The following is an 18,612-nucleotide window of genomic DNA, read 5'->3' as shown; positions in this document are numbered from 1 at the left end:
TGTGTGTGTGAGTGTGCGTGCATGAGAGAGAGAGGGGGAGGGTGGGATTGGATATTGGGGAGAGGAGCAAAACAATTTCTCATTACTAAAAATAATAATAATTAAATGAAACACTATAATTGTCAATAGCGAGCTTACATTGACTTGGCAGTACTTTGTTTTTATTCTATAATCTACAGCATCACTGTTGCCGTGATTTTATTTATTCTGTGATTGTACTCTGAGTTTACATTTATCACATCATAATGCATGCCATTATGTTTACTTTGTATTTTACCACTTGAATGTTGTATTAATTTCAAACGTACCAGGATGGTGGCAGCAGGTGTCCGTCGGCCACTGCAATCAGCTGGTTTCTCTCGCCCCCTTGCGGTCGACACTGTGCATCACACCACGCCGGCTGTACTCTGAAAACGTGTGAATTAGAGGGAGGAAAAGTTTGCGTCGCACTCATTTAATTGTGCATTTCGTTACACGCAAACCTTGTGTTTTATAAACACCACGAACAAGGTTAATTTAGGGTTACCATCACGTCGTTTCTACAGGCTCTTTGCTCCCCGACGGCCTAGCGGAACCTTTGAAACTGCGTCGTCTGGACGGAGCCTAGACAGTGTTGCACGCTGTCAAAACCTGAGAGCAGCAGTAACCAGAGTGGTGTTGTTGTGTGAAGCCGGAATAGCTGCATTTATCCCAGAAATAATCAGGTAATTATTTTTTTGTGCCTTGCAAATCAAAGAAAGATAGATTTGCTGTGCTGTCACGGTGTGATATACAGGAAGGAGCCCATGCGTGCTGCGCGTGCTGACAGTGTATGCACTCAGGTGTTATAATGATTAAAACTGACAACTTTAGTTATTTAGGTTAGCAAATTGACGCTACAACCTTAACTTTTCTTTTAATGACTAGTGACAAATGACTAGTGTATTTTAAGGTAGTGATTTTCAAACTGAGGTCCAGGCAGTGAATTTGCGTTTCCTAGTACAGTGAAGGAATTTCCAATTGACTTACATTCATTTTCTACAGACTTTCTCTGATGTTAGAAACAACCAACTTGATCCTAACCCTAACCTTAAACATAACCCTAACCGTAATGTTATCCTAACCTTAACCAATAAGCAAAAATGATCAACCAAATGTAAAAAAAAAAAAAAAAAAAATCCGTCGCTGTACTAGGAAACTAAAATTATTGTCAGGAGAATAATAAAAATAAGGAATAGTTTAGTTTAACTGTAATATAAGCTGTTATACCTTTTGATCTTATGTGTGAATGGTTCTTTTAACTCTATATTTTCACCTCACTCTTTTAAATCTACTTTACAGTCTTCAAGTGTGACAATGAAATAATTTAATACTTGACACAGGCCAGAATATCTCTTCATATAAGAGTCTAAAGAAAATATACAGCACAGTACAGCTATTTTCAGGTCTGACATACATACTGCTACATGGAGTAAAACCCGAATATGTACCATAGTAAGTGATGCAAGTTGTATGAGGATAAGGTCTTTAAATGACAAGCATGTTTTTTTCGGACATTATGCTTGATATTTGTTTATTTTTATTGTCTTTGCTTTGTATCACAAGCTGAAGGTCATATTTTATGTACTTGTTTATTAAACTACTCCTCAAAGTCAGTCTGATGAAGCATTTCGATCATTAATCAGATCAGATCCATCTTTGTGTGCCTGCAGACAGACACTGGACACCGCTGCTTCCAGTATAGACAGCACGGTGATGGAGGATGAGGATGACTGCCCAGAGCTGGTGCCCATCGACAGCCAGCCCCGCCCTCCCGCTGAGCAGATACCCGTCACCATCATCACTGGTTACCTTGGTACGAGTCTGGCAGCGTTACGCACAACTTTAATGAGCTTATCTGACAGATTATACCATTGGCATGTTTGTAAACAGTTCATCCTAGCAACTAGAGGCTACCCTGTTAGAGCGAGTTAGACCAAGTTATCCAGCGTTCGCGCCTACTCTTTTAGGGATTAAAGATTGTTTATGTCATCAATCTTCATGAACATTTCATGCTGCTGCCTCTGATTGATTTACTAAGCACTTCCTTACAAATCAGGTTTTTCTGTTTTGTTTTGTTTTTTTTTCAGGTGCTGGGAAGACAACACTTTTGAACTACATATTAACAGAACAACACAACAAGCGAATTGCTGTCATACTCAATGAATTTGGAGAGGGTAAACAAATGCTGTCCCACTGGGAAATTAAAGTTTTTATGCTATATTTCTAGCAATAAAGAAATTCTGTATATTTTGCTCAGCCTTTATGCACTTTGGCTATGCACAAACTTCACTGGATTATGTTTGGGGCAAACAAAGATGTACTAAATATAGATGTATAATCTAGATTTGATGCCATGCTGGGTGATTGCTGTTTTTCCACATCTCTCCACAAGAGTGCAGCAATTCAACACTGATTTGAACCCCAAGACGCTCATAACAGAACCTTAATGAAAGTCTAGGTTCAGCCAGCTGAAGTCTAGAAAGTCTGGTTTTCATTAGAATAATCGTCTTCTGTTATCTTCCTCATTACTGCTTTTTACAGAATTCATTTTAGGGAAACATCAAGGGGATGAATTTTCAAGAAAATATGTGGGCAGCCTGTGTTGATAAATGTGTGATCAGAGCCGTAGGTAGACAGTTTAGTTTCATAGCCCTGGCAACTGAATGGGAAATATTGCTAGATATGGCAACCAGTGTACACTCCTGATCAAAATTTTAAGACCAGTTGAGAAATTGCAAGAATTTACATTTTGCACTGTTGGATCTTAAGAAGGTTCTAAGTAGAGCTTCAAAATGCAAAAAGAAGAAATGGGAGTGAGACAAAAAAAAAAAAAATTGAGTAAGCAATTTATTGCAAATAACCATTAAACTGAAATAGGTGTTTCATCAGCTGATCAAAAGTTTAAGACCACAGCCTTTAAAAGCCCAAATCTTCGCAAAAATGTGGATTCAGTGTCATTTTCTGTCAGGTACCCACATCCACATAGGCTGGTTCTTGCCACCTTTCATCCTTTATTTTGGTTTCAGTTCCAGTTAGTCTTAAAAGTATTTAATCTCTGAAATCTACAGGTTCTCTGTAAAAGGATAGTAATAAGTTTTCTTTGCCACAAACTGCTCAGTCTTTGTCAGTGGCTTCAGTTCTGATTGCAGTTCCTCATCCTCTCCTGCAGGCAGCGCTCTGGAGAAGTCCCTTGCAGTGAGCCAGGCAGGAGAGCTGTATGAGGAATGGCTGGAGCTCAGAAACGGCTGCCTCTGCTGCTCCGTCAAGTATGTCCGCCAGTTGTTTCCCCATTTCTCATGTTAAACGTACATTAAAAACATTTTCAAATAATAGAATTAAAGGTTGTTTTTAACTTCTTACTTTGTTTTTTTTTTGTTTGTTTGTTTGTTTTGTTTTGTTTTGTTTTTGAGGGGTTCAAAATGTTTGATACAGTGGAATTGCTCAGCTTAATTGTGTAATAATTGTCCAGATATGATATAATGGTGTAATGACATATCTAAATGTGCAGTGATAGTAATAGATATACTCATGATAGGATGTTTTATATTTATTTTATAAAAGTCATGGTGGTGTCTGGTGGTATCCAGCCACCTGGGCTTACAACACACTCCATGAATCACATTTCAGTTGTGTATAAAATCAATGTATTCTTAATGGAATTAAGTTGTATACAAATAAAATAAGCTGATACTTCTTGTTGATATTATGTTGATGAAATCAATATGTCGGCAGTTCTTATTCACAAGTAGTTGTTCCTTTTCTTCTCAGGGACAATGGTCTTAAAGCCATAGAGAACCTGATGGAGAAGAAAGGAAAGTTTGACTATATCCTGTTAGAAACCACAGGACTTGCCGATCCAGGTAATGCACATTTGGCTTGCAGAAGCATGTTCATAATTTAGAGGCTAGGTAAAATATAATAATATGCATTTTTGTTTGTGGGTTTGTTTGTTTGTTTTTCCAAAATGGGTGAAATATCCCTTTAAACGTGTTGGACTAGTTCTCTGTGGCTGTGGCAGAGCCATGTGTGTTGGGAATATCAAAGGAACCTATTTCCGTCAGGGCAGCCAGAAAACCTATGAAGCCGTTTAGCTCTCAGGTTTGAATTAGGAAATCAATAGAATGCCATTATAGGGCGAGCCCTGTGACGACCGGGGTGTGTTGCTAAGTGACAGGTGTCAGGCTGTAGGGGCACAGCCAGTCACACATCACTTGGCCACACAGACAGAAGCAGCAGAGCACGCTCAGACCGAGACTAGCCTCGCTCCACCACCATGTCATTGGCTGGGACAGGCCTGTTATTGACTAGGACAGTGCTGTCATTGGCCCAGACAGTGCTGTCAATCATAAGGCTCCCAGGGGTCTCGCCCCTCCCATTCAGGAAAAGGCTGGATGAGTTGTGTGAGGCATGCCACTCAAAAACAGTGTTTTCATTACCCATCTATCAAATATTTACAATGCTTTCTTATTCTCGCTTGACGGTTTGACAAAAGCGCATTATGTGAACAAGCTGGGGCTGGCATGGTAACATAGGGTCTTGGAATAACCGTGTCCACAGGAAAATAGAAACAAACCACATGTACCAGCAGGAGATAAACAATTGAAAGCTTCTGATATTGGTTTTGTCTGGTCCACAGAGTTCAACCAGAATACATGCATACTGTATTTCTGGAAATTCTGCAAATACAAAAATAAAAGTAAAGTAAATACAGAAACCTAACATGTGGCTTAAAAGTTAAAAGCAAGGCAAAAAAAACCTTCCTAATCCAAAGACTTCACCAGTGGAGGTCACTGAATAGTAAGAAAGCTAAAGTGTTCAAAAAGTATTAGAGATATGATTCACCAGTTGCTTGTGCTTGCCTTTCAAAACTCTATACAGTCAAATTAACAAATTGGCTAATAGAGGTAAAATACATTTTTATACTATGACATATTTTCATTCATAAATGCTGTTTATTTGATCGTTTTAGTAGAATTAATCAACTAATTTAAGTGTCACATGCCAGATGATTCTGTTTTTGTGTATACTGTTCCCTGTTAATGTGAAGGCCCCATGTCAGAAATATTGATCTGGGTTTAATAAGGATATTAACTGGAGTGTTTTTCAAAATAAAAAAAAAAAGTGGTGAAAAAAAATGAATATGGCTTCTATTTACTTGTTAGCCCCATGCTGTGAACATTTTGGATTTTTCTCATTTACATCTAACATATCAATTCCTCTCCTCCGGCAGGTGCTGTGGCCTCTATGTTCTGGGTCGATGCTGAGCTCGGCAGTGACATCTATTTGGATGGTAAGAGATTTGTAATGACACAATGAAATGTCTTTTATAGATTGGGTTGTGTCACTCCATCAGTCAGATGTGATTTCTCAAACGATATCTCAGATATCACCAGTCTGATTCTGCTGAAACATGGAGGGATGATGTGTTTTGGCACTGTGCTCTGGCATTTAAAAGGCTCGCCTGATTGGTCTGATGAGGGCACTATAAATATATTCCAAATTTTTAACTCAGACGTAATGTCTTGGGCACCGCCGGTTCGCTTTTGGCAAAACCTGGAAGGACATAGCATCTTGTTTCTGATTGGCCTAAAGGGTACCTGCATCAATAATGGGAGGGCAATACTGGTGTTAGGGCTAGGCAGTATATCAATATTGTATTAGCAATGTGATTTAAGAGTAGATATTGTCTAGATCAATCAATCACTCAAGTTTATTTAATGTCACATGTAATCAAATGCATTACAGTTTAAATAGACTATGACTTGGAATAGCAATAAATGTTTGTGAATGACTGGAGGAGAGGGGTGTCAGTCTTAGGCAGTGGCTTCATTTGGGACCCTAGTGAACTGAGGGTAGAAGCTCATCTTGAGCCTCTCAGTGTTGGCCTGCTATATCTAGTCCTTTCTTCCCAACTTCAGCTGGGAGAAAAGGCCATTATCCAGGTGGTTAGGATCTTTAATGATTCTCCTAGCCTTACTCTTGCAGTGTCTGGTGTGAATATCCTTTGGGCAGGTTAGAGCAACACCTATTGTATGTTTAGCTTAAATAACCGCTCTGTGCAGGGCCTTGTGGTCCTATTTGGTGCTGTTTCCAGGTCCAGGCATCTAAGTTGTAGGCGACAGTGTGTGTGTTTATGGCATCTCAGTTAGTTCTGGTTCTAATTCATGGTTTCTGGTTGTAGAATATAGCTGGATTTTAGATGTAATCGATATGGATGGATATTGTTGTACTGTGATATGGTATAAATGCTGCCTTTTAATGGGTTTTAAAAGGCCGCATTACAGTACAGGGATGCAGTTTTCATAATTCATTAGACTGTTGTAGCTGTTCTATCTCTGCCTCGAGGTGCTACGTGCTTTCTTTAAAGTAAATATCTTGAGGAAGGAATATATATTGTTATGGAGATATTTGGTTGAGGGTAACGTGACATTTGATTTTGTCAGTATCGCCCAGCCCAAGTTGCAGTATGAGCACATACATCTCATGCTGTATGTATATCCTCTGGGTCTTCATTTTGAAATGTTGCTGTCTCAAAACCCTGTGTTGCAGAAAACAGGGAATGCATGAACCAGTTTCTCCCTCTTGAGACTGAATACTCAGCTGTCCGTGCCGTTGTGACAGATTTGCAGACCAAAAGTGGACTTGGAGTGACACAGAGAAAGTGGCTTAGACAAACAGACTAGGCTCAACATCAAAAGGCTGCTGCAATTCATAAAAGAATGTGCACAGGTTCTGCTGATGCCTTCAGGTCATTAATGCTTTGCTTGTTCCTTCTCAGGCATTGTCACTGTTATCGACGCTAAATATGGAATGCAGGTACGTGTTAAGGACACTTTTTCTTTTCAGAAATTTCACGCTGTAGGTCATTTTAAATGCTGAACCGATCATTATTGTCTGTTTTGCTTGTTGTAAAGCTGAAACCACAATAAGTGGTTGAGCTTGTGAGATTGTCCCTAAGTCGTGAACTGCAACACACACAAATGCATGCTCACATGCACTCACATCCTGCCCTCCCTTGTGGCACGGTACTTAAAAGGAACAGGGCAAGTGACACCTAGATAATGGGCTCTAATTTGAAGGTGTCATGCTTGGTGAGGCGACACATTTCAGGGCCTTGGTGCCACCTCTGACTTCACACGGAGAGGGATAAGCAGAAGAGGAGAGATGAGGAGAGAGGAAGTAAGGAGAAAGAAAGAGAGAGGAGGACTCAAAGTGATTCAAAGTGAAGGAGTAATTGATATCAGAGATGTGACCATTGTAATTGGACTGTCACAGCCACTCACCCACCTCTCTGTCTCTGTCCCTCATCTGTCCCATGAAATACCCATCAGCCTGAGGGGCTTCGAGTTCACCATAACCCTTGGCCACTGTAATGTCATTGTGTCTATGTACAGGGATTTAGGCTGGGAAATGAGAGGGAGAATTGGTCATTTTGTTTTTTTGTCATTTTTGTCACTCATTCCATCTGAGAGGAAGCGGTGGAGATGCATGCAGTGACAGATAGATGTCAGATTGACGCTCAAAGGTCAGGATCCAGGGTTAGACCTCATGCTCCGCCTGTTATTACATATTAAACTGTTTTGGGAGACACTGCTCATTCCATGTCCCGTGCATCCACAGGAGGCAAACAGAAAATGAAAAAGGTGGTCTCTTGTGGTTTCAAATGTTTACCAAGTCACTTACTTCACAGAGAGATTGATAGGCCTAGCAGATACACTTTTTTAAAATATCAATTCATCTGTCTTTTTTGTGTTGGCTGTTGCATTATCATAAGTTTAACATTGAGGGTTTTGACTGGTCTTTTAACAAAAAAAGTTTAGGCTTTAGGCTCAGGTCTGACAGTTTTCCATTTTGAAATCATTGTTTTTGTTACTTTCTGGCGAGTGTCTTGACTGAGGTCCACTATCCCTGTTTCCTGTAGCATATAACAGAAGAAAAACCAGATGGACTAGTCAACGAAGCAGCCAGGTATTTTCTTTCTGTCTGTCTGCTGTCTGTGTCTGCCTGTTTGTCTCGTCTGCCCTCTGCAGTGCCATCTTTTCTCCGGCAGCTGCTCGGCGTTCTTCTTGTTGAACAAATACACCACTTAATGAAGACCAGTTGCATGCCCCTTTGCATTCTTGTCTTTGTTTGTGTTTTCACCTCTAAACTAAACAGTGGTCAGCTCCCATTTGAGTTTGGCATGTGTACCCTCTGCCACCCGCATATGCACACACACTTAACCACCCACACACCCACTTGGGAGGTGGTCCAAAAGATTGTAAAATGTGTGTGTTTGAAGTTTTCAATGATTACAGTGTCTATTAGAGTGTCTTGAAAAAAGATGTTGTACATCTTTGTATATTTTTATGGGTCCAAGAATTCCCATTGGACAAATATTTATTTTTATGTTTTATCATCGACTATTTTTGATGAAAGTATGATAGATTAGCAAGACTGACTGCAGGCTGAACATATGACATTGCCAATTATTTACATCTGTTTCTATTTAAGGTCTAGATCATTTTTTACTGTCATGAAGGTAAAATGATAAAATATATTGGTAATCTCACCTCATAAAACAGCCCATTTTGTTCAGAGAAAGGTGTGTAACACTCATTTATTTAATGAATGAATATTTGTATATCTAAGATTAACTTGCAAGTATTAAGTAAGTATTAAGTATTAAGTTTGGATGGTCCTTGGTGTAAATTGTTACCACTGGTGTTGTGCATTGCAAAAAAAGTTTAGGAGCATGTTTGCAAGATGTGCTTGTCAGATGAGCAAAATTTTGAATCTGATGTCATTTTAGGCAGATCGCCCTCGCTGACCTGACCATTATCAACAAGACAGACCTGGTGAATGAGGAGGAGCTGGCACAGCTCAGAGACACTGTCAGGTCTGCTGTTTCATCTAGCTTCTCATTATCAAGCTGCAAAATCAGTTGTAACTTTTGGACGGCATTACGTTATGTTTGGCCTCTCTCTCAGGTCAGGAAAAGTGGAGTTTAAGGATTAATTGGTCTGTTCTAGTTTGCTACTAATGGAAACTGTTTTGTTCTGTCAACCCAGCTCAATAAATGGCCTTGTCAAGATCCTAGCAACCCAGAGATCAAGGTGAGTTCATTTTACAACCAAAACATGCATGTTTTTTCTTGTGATAAGATTATATATCTTTTCCCAGGCCAAGTTCCCTGCTTTGTTTTGTGAAATAGATGACCGGCCTCCTACGTGCTGTTGTTGCTCAGATCTTTGTATCAAAGATGAAGCAGCTCAGCCGTGACATTGCATAAGAGAAACCCCTACACACTCACACACACACACACACACACACACACACACACACACACACAAACTGCTGCCCCCTGAGTAAACACTGAACCTCTAAGGGTGTCCAGTTACCCACAAGTCTTTGCTCTCTGACCCCATTTCTTCCAGCCCACAGAGTAGCATATGTGTGCATATGCATGTATGCTAGGTGTGTGGGTATGTGTGTGTACGTGTGCACACCTCCTGTGTTTGCATGTTATGTGTTATCAGACTCAGGTAGCATCTGGCTAACACGAGCAGAGCTCTCAGTGTGTATCAAAGGCTGGGTGTGTTTCGGCTCTGCTCTGCCCCCAAAGAGAGTTCAGACTGGGGTGAACAGATGAAAGACACCATGCAGCGAGGGGTTAATCAGAAAAACATTCACACCGCTTTTTCTTGACTTGGTTTCTATTTCACTCACTTACTGTTGAGTTAGTTTTAGCTGATAAACAGCAGTTATTGCCCAGAGCTGAAATTCCCCTCTTAATTTTTACCAACTTTGTTGTTTATGCATATTGAAATTAAACTGGGAAAACTTAATCTGTTTATTGTCTTCTTCCACAGGATCGACCTCTCTGAAGTTTTGGATCTGCATTCTTTTGACAATAAGAATAGTGCAAAGTGAGTCTCTTATATACTATTTAGGTCTCATGTATACAGCTTCAACTCATTCAGAAAAAGTATCTATATGGGCACCCTGGTGCTCGCGTGGTACAGCACTACCACGAATGAAGGATGCATCCTTGCCGCAGCAGTCTGGGCTCGGGTCCAGCCTGGGCTTTTTGCTGTAAGTCAGCTCCTCTCTTCTCTCCCCAGCCTGTCAAATAAGAGCACAAATGCCAAAAAAGTCTTAAAAAAGAAAAGTATCTATAAAGTCTTTAAAATGCCTTTCTCTTTTGTCAAAACTTAATTACCCAGCAGGAAGACATTTCTAAAGGTGCACTATGCAAAATTGCTAAGGGGCAGTATAAGTGAAGAAGTTAAGAAGTAAAATAAACAAATAATTTGATGGTTGAGTCTGCATGTTTTTCAACATCAGCCCAACACACTAATAAATTAAGTGTTTTATTAACCCTAATACTTTTTAGTCAGTTGAGTCCAAAAGATGCTCATTCAAATCAGTCCTCAGCTATTTTGTGTAATGTACCTTTAAAACATATGTCAAGAACCTATTTAGACTCCAAAGACTGTCTCTACATTGATGATCCCGTATCGCTAGTTTGTCTGGACTGTGCATCCAGTGGTCTTTGATACTGTTGTTTGCCATGTTTCTCTCTAATTAACAGAATCTTGTATATAGCCTCCCACCGCTCCACCCTGGGGGATCACATATTGTAACCCCTGTAGAATCTCAGTCTCTTGAATAGAGTCAGCGTCTATCCCTTCATGTGAATTAAATGGGCCACGGCGTTAAAGCTCTCTTACATGCCCCCAGTCAGTGTCTCTGAGGCCAGCTGCAGAGGATTAGAGCTGTGTGTGTCCACTGGCTCCCAAGGAGCCTCCCTTGTCCCAACAGATAGCTCCATTCCCCCTGCCTTTCAGAGCTCAGGCCCCTCCCACCAGGGACCCACGCTGGCTGTTTGAAGCGGCCCCCCGCCGGTCTGCCTGTGTGGTACTAACAGCACACAGGGCTCAAACTGCTGGACACAACATTCAGCCTCCTTGTGAGGTCAGGGAGAAAGAGGAGTTGGAGGAGGGCTGACGGAGAGCAGAGGAGGTTTAGTTTGTTTGGGGCTGAATAATGGTGGATGTTTTTTAGGATTTTACTGCCGTCTTTGTGACTATCACAACTGCATCCAGAGTGGCATCATAAACACTGATACAGCATATGATTTACTGTGAGACAATAAAGCGATACCCCAGAACAGTCCCTCCTCTTTGTCCCTCCTCTGCAGAACAGAGGAGGGACAAAGAGACTTACAGGGCATGATTTAAAAAAAAAAAAAAAAAAAAGTTCAAGTATAGATGTGTTACATCTGACAGCATGTAGATATGTTTACTGACACAGGCTGAAAACCCAACTGCATAAAACATTGTTATGACTCCATGTAATAAACCCCCTTGCACAATTGTGGATACTGCTGAAAAACTGCAAATTTCCTGCGGGATGAATAAAGTATCTATCTATCTATCTAATTGTAAACAGTTTGGCATATGGGCACGCTGCTCCACATTGTGAATTCAGACCTTTATCCAAATACATTTAAACCAATGTTGATATTATTGAAGTTAAAGGAAAGGTAATAAATGCAACATGACTATCTTTTGAGCCTGAAATGAAACAAAAAAAAATGTATATTTTTATGATGTTTGATTTATTTCACTTCTATCTTCTGAAAGTCTAGCAGAGAAGCTCCATCTTGTGAAAAGTACACGGCCACATCTCGACAAGGTATTGTTTTTTTAAGCTCTGAACTTATTGCTCATATATATGATTGCTTTTGACTTGTTAACAACTTCCTGTGCACCACTGAGAGGTTTACCTGCTTTGTATTGTAATTTCATCTATTTCAAAACACCATTTCCCACAAGTTGAAGGGGAATGCTTTCTCCTGAGGCTAAAACTGTGCATTTCATTCACCCTCGGGCCATGACACTCCAGTGAAAACTCCCCCTCCCTGCTTTAGTTTTTATGTTGGGATCAACTTGAGGCTTTTGATGTTGACTTGTAGCACTACAAATAGGTCTCATCTGGGTCATATACAGTATAGACACTGAGTCACTATCTAGTTTTGGCTAGACTGGGCACACTATGTCGGCTAGACTGACTAGAGTCTTGACTAGTTTTGGGTTTATGGTCATTTGGATTGAATCTAACTCTTAAAGTACTGTATCAAGACCCCTGTTTCATCCTTCAGTTAACAGTGGGGACAGGACTGGGTCTAATAGTATGAATTTCAGTGAAAACCTCAATTAATAAAACAATTTGTTCCAGGAGTCTTACACCATGTCTGTCAATGTTTTCATCAGGAATTAGGCTTAGTAACTCCTCATAGCAATTAAGCCATATGTTGTGTTTTATACCCATGAACTTTTATCACAGGATGAGGAGAGATAGTGGTTGTTTGTGTGGGGTGTGTGGGTAAATAAATGGTATTGTTGTCTGTTTTCTCCTGGTTCCCTTTCCCGCATGAAGCTCAGCCTTCCCTCAAACCCTCACCTCTCCTCCACCACCCTCCTCTCCCCCCTCTTCCCCATGTTGCTCTTTTCATGTAAATGAGAATGCTGTTTTTCTGTTGTTATACCAAATGAAAAGGAAGTGTGTAACCTTAACACTTCAACACAAAACCCCAAATATCTGCAAAGTGCCCTCTTAATGCTGTAAGGAAGTATGGAGAGGAGGGAGTGTGTGTGAGAAAGCGGGGGGAAGTAGGCAGATAAAGGAGGGTGTCGTTGTTGGGTTTCACGTACCAAGTAGAGTTGTGGTTGTTGACACGCTTACCAACAAAGTCATCAGTCGTGGTGTAAAAACACTGCTTTCCTTTAACATACATAATGACTTAGCTGGTTTCAGTAAAGCTGCAGTATATTTTAAATAAATGTCGGCACACAACTGTAACACTTACTCAGAGCCTGAAAACGAATCTTAAAAAAATGGGAAAATGGGTGAAAATGAGTGCCATTTGCAATATGCTCTGAAAATTTAGTTTGGTTGTCATTTTACTTGTGTTTCAGCATTTTCTTTTAACTGTACTGGAAAGTACAGAACTGTACTGGAAATTTGTGTCAGGGTTTAATTGATAAAAACAACCCTGCCTATTTTTTTTTTTTATTTAGACCTCTAACAGCAAAAATCATTGTGCCATTATATACATCAAAATGATTTCTATAAATACTGTATTGCCAAGGCTCATGGTGTTTTGTGTGTCATCCTCAGAGTATTCTCACTGTGACATTTGAAGTGGCTGGAAATCTTTCAGAGGATGTGTTAAACATCTTCATCCAGGTACGCAGACCATGCATCGTTCAGATCTTCTAGTATGTCAGCTGCCATTACTAATTAGCTCTAATGAAGCCTTTTGAAAGTTAACACCTATTTTCCGCTGTTTCAGAATCTCCTATGGGAAAAGACGTTCAAAAACAAAGAGGGGCTTCCCATGTCCGTCATTCGGTTAAAGGTACGCCAGAGCATAATAATTAATTCCATGGTAGCAGTGATCAGTAACAATCCCTTTATTATCTATTAATCAGTGTCAAATGCTTCATTCAGTATCAGTTAATATGTTACTTGTGTGTGTGTGTGTGTGTGTGTGTGTGTGTGTGTGTGTTCTCAGGGCATAGTATCACTGCCAGGTAAAACCCACCAAGTGATGCTGCAGGGGGTTCATGAGCTTTATGAACTAGATGAGACTCCCGAGCTTTGGGGGGAGAAGCCCAGGATCAACCGGCTCGTCTTTATAGGTATACAAATACACACACACACACACACACACACACACACACACTTCTGCCACATTTCTTATCTCCACCCATATCTCATACACAACCTTAAAAGCAGAAAAATGTATTACCTTGCCTTGTGGAAAGTATCCTTTACATTGTTGCTCAGTTAAAGTTGAAATACACAGACCAGAGGGAATCTAAGAGATATTGAAATGAAAAGAAATCTTAACATCCATGATTAATATTTGCTAAGTTTATAATTATTTTACTGGTGTTTGCTTTTAGCATAAATTTTTAAAGCAAAACCTAATTTCCTGTGTTGGACAGTTTTTGTTAGTATTCTGGTGGTCCTTGACTGGTCACTGTGAGAGAGGGGTTATCTGGGATGCACATGTGTGCACAAAATCCTGTCTGAATTTAATGTTTCCACAAAAAAAAAAAAAAAAAAAAATTCAAAAGTTTTGTATTCTGGGGATTTCACATTGAGATGTACTTTACTAGAATGCACCATGAGTGTATGAGTATCTGAGTGTGTGTGTGCTTTCACACAGTGTAAATGACTATGTTGTTTTGGGCTGAATGATATGGTTAAAAAAAAAGTCTTATCTAAATCTAATTGTTTGGGACAGACCTCAGAAAAAATCTAATTATCAGTATCTGTGAAAATAATTACAGACATGTTTTGTTATGTCTGCAGAATACAGTTGTGGGCCAGGCACTGTGTTACTTCATTTATAACAGTAGTTTGTCACACATTTTACCTTTTATCTAAAACTTTCAGCTCCTGTAATTTGGATATTGCACTCTGCCACATTGTGATGTCGATAATGTTTTGATGAAGTGTTGAGGCCTACTGTTGTTGTCTGTATAGCTGAGTTGTGTGTCCTCATGCTGTCTCTGCTCTGTCCCACAGGTAGGAACCTGGACAGAGACGTTTTACAGGAGCAGTTCATCTCTACGGTGGTGCAAGCAGGGGACAGAATTTAGACATTTGCTGTGCTCACCTCTTTACATCGCAAACTGTTGATCCTGGACCTAATAATGTGGCTGGGGCCTTCCACAAACCAGACTGTGTTTCTGAATTTTACTCCAGTTTGGTTTCTACAAAAAGCTGTCTTTTTCAGAGGATAACTGTGAAGTAGTGATTCAGTACAATAGTTGCAAATTGCGATAATCCATTACTAACTATTTTAAAGGCTACATCAAAGCAGGACGTGTTTAGGTTGCTGTAGTGCTCTGGCTAATTGCTGACAGTGTTATATTGTTTTAGTGCTTCTCACCCAGTAAACCTAGTTTAATGGTGATCTTCAACATGCCAGTGTTTTTTTACAGAACCCTTCTTCATACAAATTGTGTTCACGCACTCAGTTGCACAGATTTTACACTTGTTGTAATAACCACAGCATATGTTTTTTCATGAAGGTAATTAAATAAAATAAGACATTTTCAATTATGGACCTCTAATAGCAAAATTATACAAGACTGTACCTCTTTGTAAATGATGTAGACCTATACGTTTTTGACACTGATAAATAATCCTGTATATTTAAGTTATTAAAAAATAAAGATTTTTTGAACACATGTCTATGATTGCTCTGATGTGCCTAAATAAAAATAGATGTTTTTCGTCGTCAGTATTAAAATAACAAACTAGACCTGTTGGTTCGTTTTAGCAGACAACTGTGGACTATTTACATGACAATAGAGACAGAATTTCTTTGTGCTGCGTGTTAAGCTAACGTGGTAAATCCACTATGATACTCCACAAGGTGTGCAAAATGCCCCCAAGCACATTAACATCTTAGGTTTTATTGTTATGAAGAGAAGGAAACACACACAATGGCTTTTAATGTTGCATATCCAGTCAGCAGGCTTTGATTTTAAACCGTTTGTTTCAATATAAGATGATCAAATTATTTCCGTTTTTAAAGGGTGCTTAGTTTACGTGTAAATTCTGCGGAATTATTGATGTTTGGATTTCTAGTTTATAGATACTTTTTTTTTTTTTAATCTTTGAAGTCCTATCTTTGAAGCACTCATGACGTATTTTTGTCGCGATAAGAAACAGACAGGCAGGCAGGCAGACAGACAGACAGACAAACAGACAGACAGATAGATATCCTACTTGTTTTCCTTGTTGCAAGATATTGATAATTGACAGTTTTCCTAATAAGAGTGGACACTGGCGCATTGTTCAGTATAACTGAATATTATAATAAATAACTTAATACTGACATTTTGATGAACTTTCATCCTGAACCTGTAGTTGATCTTGCATTGTTTCACTGTCTTGATGCACCAGCTCCAGTTCACTCAGCTCCAGTAACACACAGACACACACACACACACACACACACACACACACACACACACACACACACACACACACACACACACACACACACACACGGGAGTCAGGTGAGGAAATAGGTGGGGTTTTCCCAACATGGTAATTTGCAATGGAGATGGTTTGTCAAGCGGGGTTGTAGCGCGTATCCGCATGCTGGACCGGTTTGCTTTGAGGATTGCTGTGGTCATTCACTCTGGCCATAAAACCGAGCTGATCCCAGTAGCCCAGAGCGCACGGTGCAGCTGGGCCGTTTCCTATCGATTCTGATGCTGATGTCCTCGTTAAGGTGGCTATAGGCCCCTTTTCTCTCCTGGCTGCGGGGAGTCCTACCACGGCCATTTTCATGGTCACGCCACCCGCGGGCATCTAGAGGTGGCAAACTAAACGAACCCGCGGGGGTCCGAGGGGGAAACGCTGGGTTTCTTATCACGGGTTAGGCGTGGTGTTAAAACTTCCCAGCGCATCCCATCTCCAGCTGTGTTGCTGTGCTGCTGTATTTCAGAATTAAGTCGTATTTGTCATATCAAAGATGCCAGGAATGTGTGCTTACAGGCTCAAGAGAGAAGGCCACATCAGCTGCACATATCCCAAACGCATACCAATGAATAGTAACCAATACATATCGTGTAAAAATCAACCTGTAATGTGTACAACCCAGAGCCATCGAGTTCACAATCGTTATACAGGCGCTGTAACTATATCCCGTGGACCATATGCCCTGAAAGCCCTATGCCTTCATTTTTTTAGTTGACGTCGATTGGAAGTTCTTGTTTCTTCTTGTGTTGACAATTTGGCATTTAGTAACCTAGTACTGACAGTAAAACCTTTACTATTAAGGCCCAAATATAACACCTCTTTTAGTCTGGGGTTTTGCATGGACAGGCCATCAGCATTTGAGGATCCCCCCAGAGAAGCTCCCCCCCACCTGCGTGCTTGTCTGTCCTGGCTCCCTGCGGCGAGGGGCTACTCTGATAGGTTCTGAGGGCGAATGGGACTGGCCTGCGGGGCAGCAGCTTTCCCAGCATATAAAGCTTCAGCTCCCACTACCACAGTAAACAGCCCGTCAACCAGGACTGAGAAGAACCAGAGGCTAAATGCGCTTTTACGCATGAATAGGGGCGTATTGGTTTTTACGCACAGCGCACCCTTACTGCCGTTTTGATACCACTGACTTTTTTACGCGTCTTTGAACTTTCCACGCTTGGCCATGACTCTCTCCAACGAATTTGAAGCTGCACAGCATGCCGATTTTCCTTTAGAGGAGGATGAGATTGATATAGTGGGAGAGGATGAGCCTTCCCACGGCCAGGTCTATGGAAGGGAATGCTCTACGGACCCGGGCTCCTCAGCAGAGTCTGGTGCTGAATTTGACTGCTCCGAGCCCGACTCTTCTGGTGAGAGCGAGAACAGTTTCTGCGCAGACGCACCACCGTCCAGGAAAGCCCAGAGCAGCTCGGTGAAGCCCCCCTACTCCTACATTGCCCTCATCACCATGGCTATCCTGCAGAGCCCGCTGAAGAAACTGACGCTGAGTGGCATCTGTGATTTCATCAGCAACAAGTTCCCCTATTACAAAGACAAGTTCCCCGCTTGGCAAAACTCCATTAGGCACAACCTGTCCCTCAACGACTGTTTCATCAAGATCCCAAGGGAGCCTGGCAACCCGGGCAAAGGAAACTACTGGTCTCTAGACCCTGCCTCAGAGGACATGTTCGACAACGGCAGCTTCCTCCGTCGCAGGAAGCGGTTCAAGAGAAACCAGCCGGAGTTTGGTAAAGATGGACTTATGTTTTACTCGAACTTTTACCGACCTTACGGACAACCATATTGCGTCCAAGGCCATGTGAGCCCCCCGCCTGCTGCCCCCGTTCGGTACATGCCCCTTCAAGAGGGTATCGTGATGCCCCCTTCCTCATATCACCTCCCGTCCCCCAGTCTGAGCAGCCACGGGAAGGTCAGTGGCCCTGACGACTTCAGAGCGCAACTTTGCGCAACAGAGCCTGCAGAGTCCAAACCTGCGGCTGACGCGCAGGCAAAGTGCTCCTTCAGCATTGACAGCATCATGAGCAAACCATCTTACATCGCTCCACAGCACCTAAATCCCCAGCAGAACCACTTTCGTGCTATTGGCTATGCTCCCCTCCTGACGGGCCCTGCTGCCTGTTTGGTTCCGACGCTCCTCCAGGCTCCCAGGACTCCCTTCTGTCCTCCCACCGTGCTCAGCACCGCGCCCTCAATAACAGAGCATCTCAAACTGTCATACCCTCGCTGCTGAAACTTGACTAAGAAACTTTACAGTGTCTGTTTATGGGTGTGATGATGTGAAGACACATTTGTTTTTACCCATTTCTTAAAGAAATTTTTAATTGCATGATATTTATGTGCGTTGACATTCAAAGTTTTGTTTTATAAGGAAACAATGTAAATAAGATAAGTGATAATATATTTGTGGAAGTCCAAGTGGAAACCCTATTGTTCAGTGCAGTTTGTGATGGTTTTACGTGTCTGAATAAATGGCTGAAAGTATCAGTTTTTACATTTTTGTAATTGTTTTTAGTTTGATATTTACTT

General features: G+C 41.1%; 2 protein-coding genes across 3 annotated transcripts; both read left to right on the top strand.

Annotated features, from left to right (window-relative positions):
- Positions 1 to 476: 476 nt before the first annotated feature.
- On the top strand, positions 477 to 15,272 carry cbwd (COBW domain containing). Of its 2 annotated transcripts, none has more exons than XM_030060105.1 (16): positions 477 to 704; positions 1,665 to 1,834; positions 2,109 to 2,195; positions 3,191 to 3,287; positions 3,790 to 3,881; positions 5,252 to 5,311; positions 6,800 to 6,837; positions 7,943 to 7,989; positions 8,813 to 8,899; positions 9,072 to 9,116; positions 9,873 to 9,929; positions 11,649 to 11,700; positions 13,186 to 13,254; positions 13,361 to 13,426; positions 13,583 to 13,709; positions 14,605 to 15,272. In XM_030060105.1, the coding sequence occupies exons 2-16, from the start codon at positions 1,735 to 1,737 to the stop codon at positions 14,676 to 14,678; spliced, it is 1,098 nt and encodes a 365-aa protein (XP_029915965.1). In that variant the 5' UTR covers positions 477 to 704; positions 1,665 to 1,734; the 3' UTR covers positions 14,679 to 15,272. The 2 variants fall into 2 exon arrangements, with proteins under 2 accessions (XP_029915965.1, XP_029915964.1); XM_030060104.1 differs by having other exon boundaries at positions 572 to 704; positions 1,692 to 1,834.
- Positions 15,273 to 17,248: 1,976 nt separating this feature from the next.
- foxd5 (forkhead box D5) lies at positions 17,249 to 18,316 on the top strand. The gene has a single exon (XM_030060738.1). It carries the CDS (start codon positions 17,249 to 17,251, stop codon positions 18,314 to 18,316), a length of 1,068 nt encoding a protein of 355 aa, XP_029916598.1.
- The last annotated feature ends 296 nt before the right edge of the window (positions 18,317 to 18,612 follow it).

The sequence above is a fragment of the Myripristis murdjan genome, chromosome 9, assembly GCF_902150065.1.
Source record: "Myripristis murdjan chromosome 9, fMyrMur1.1, whole genome shotgun sequence".
In the NCBI taxonomy this organism is placed as follows: Eukaryota; Metazoa; Chordata; class Actinopteri; order Holocentriformes; family Holocentridae; genus Myripristis; species Myripristis murdjan.
The sequence above is the reverse complement of the archived record's forward strand: the minus strand, read 5'-3'. Positions and strand labels throughout refer to the sequence as shown.

Coding starts and splice junctions, on each gene's coding strand:
- cbwd (XM_030060105.1), top strand. CDS start 1,735: ATGGAGGATGAGGATGACTGCCCAGAGCTGGTGCCCATCGACAGCCAG. Junction 9,117..9,872: donor CTAGCAACCCAGAGATCAAG/GTGAGTTCATTT, acceptor CTTCTTCCACAG/GATCGACCTCTCTGAAGTTT. Junction 13,710..14,604: donor CAACCGGCTCGTCTTTATAG/GTATACAAATAC, acceptor TCTGTCCCACAG/GTAGGAACCTGGACAGAGAC.
- foxd5 (XM_030060738.1), top strand. CDS start 17,249: ATGACTCTCTCCAACGAATTTGAAGCTGCACAGCATGCCGATTTTCCT.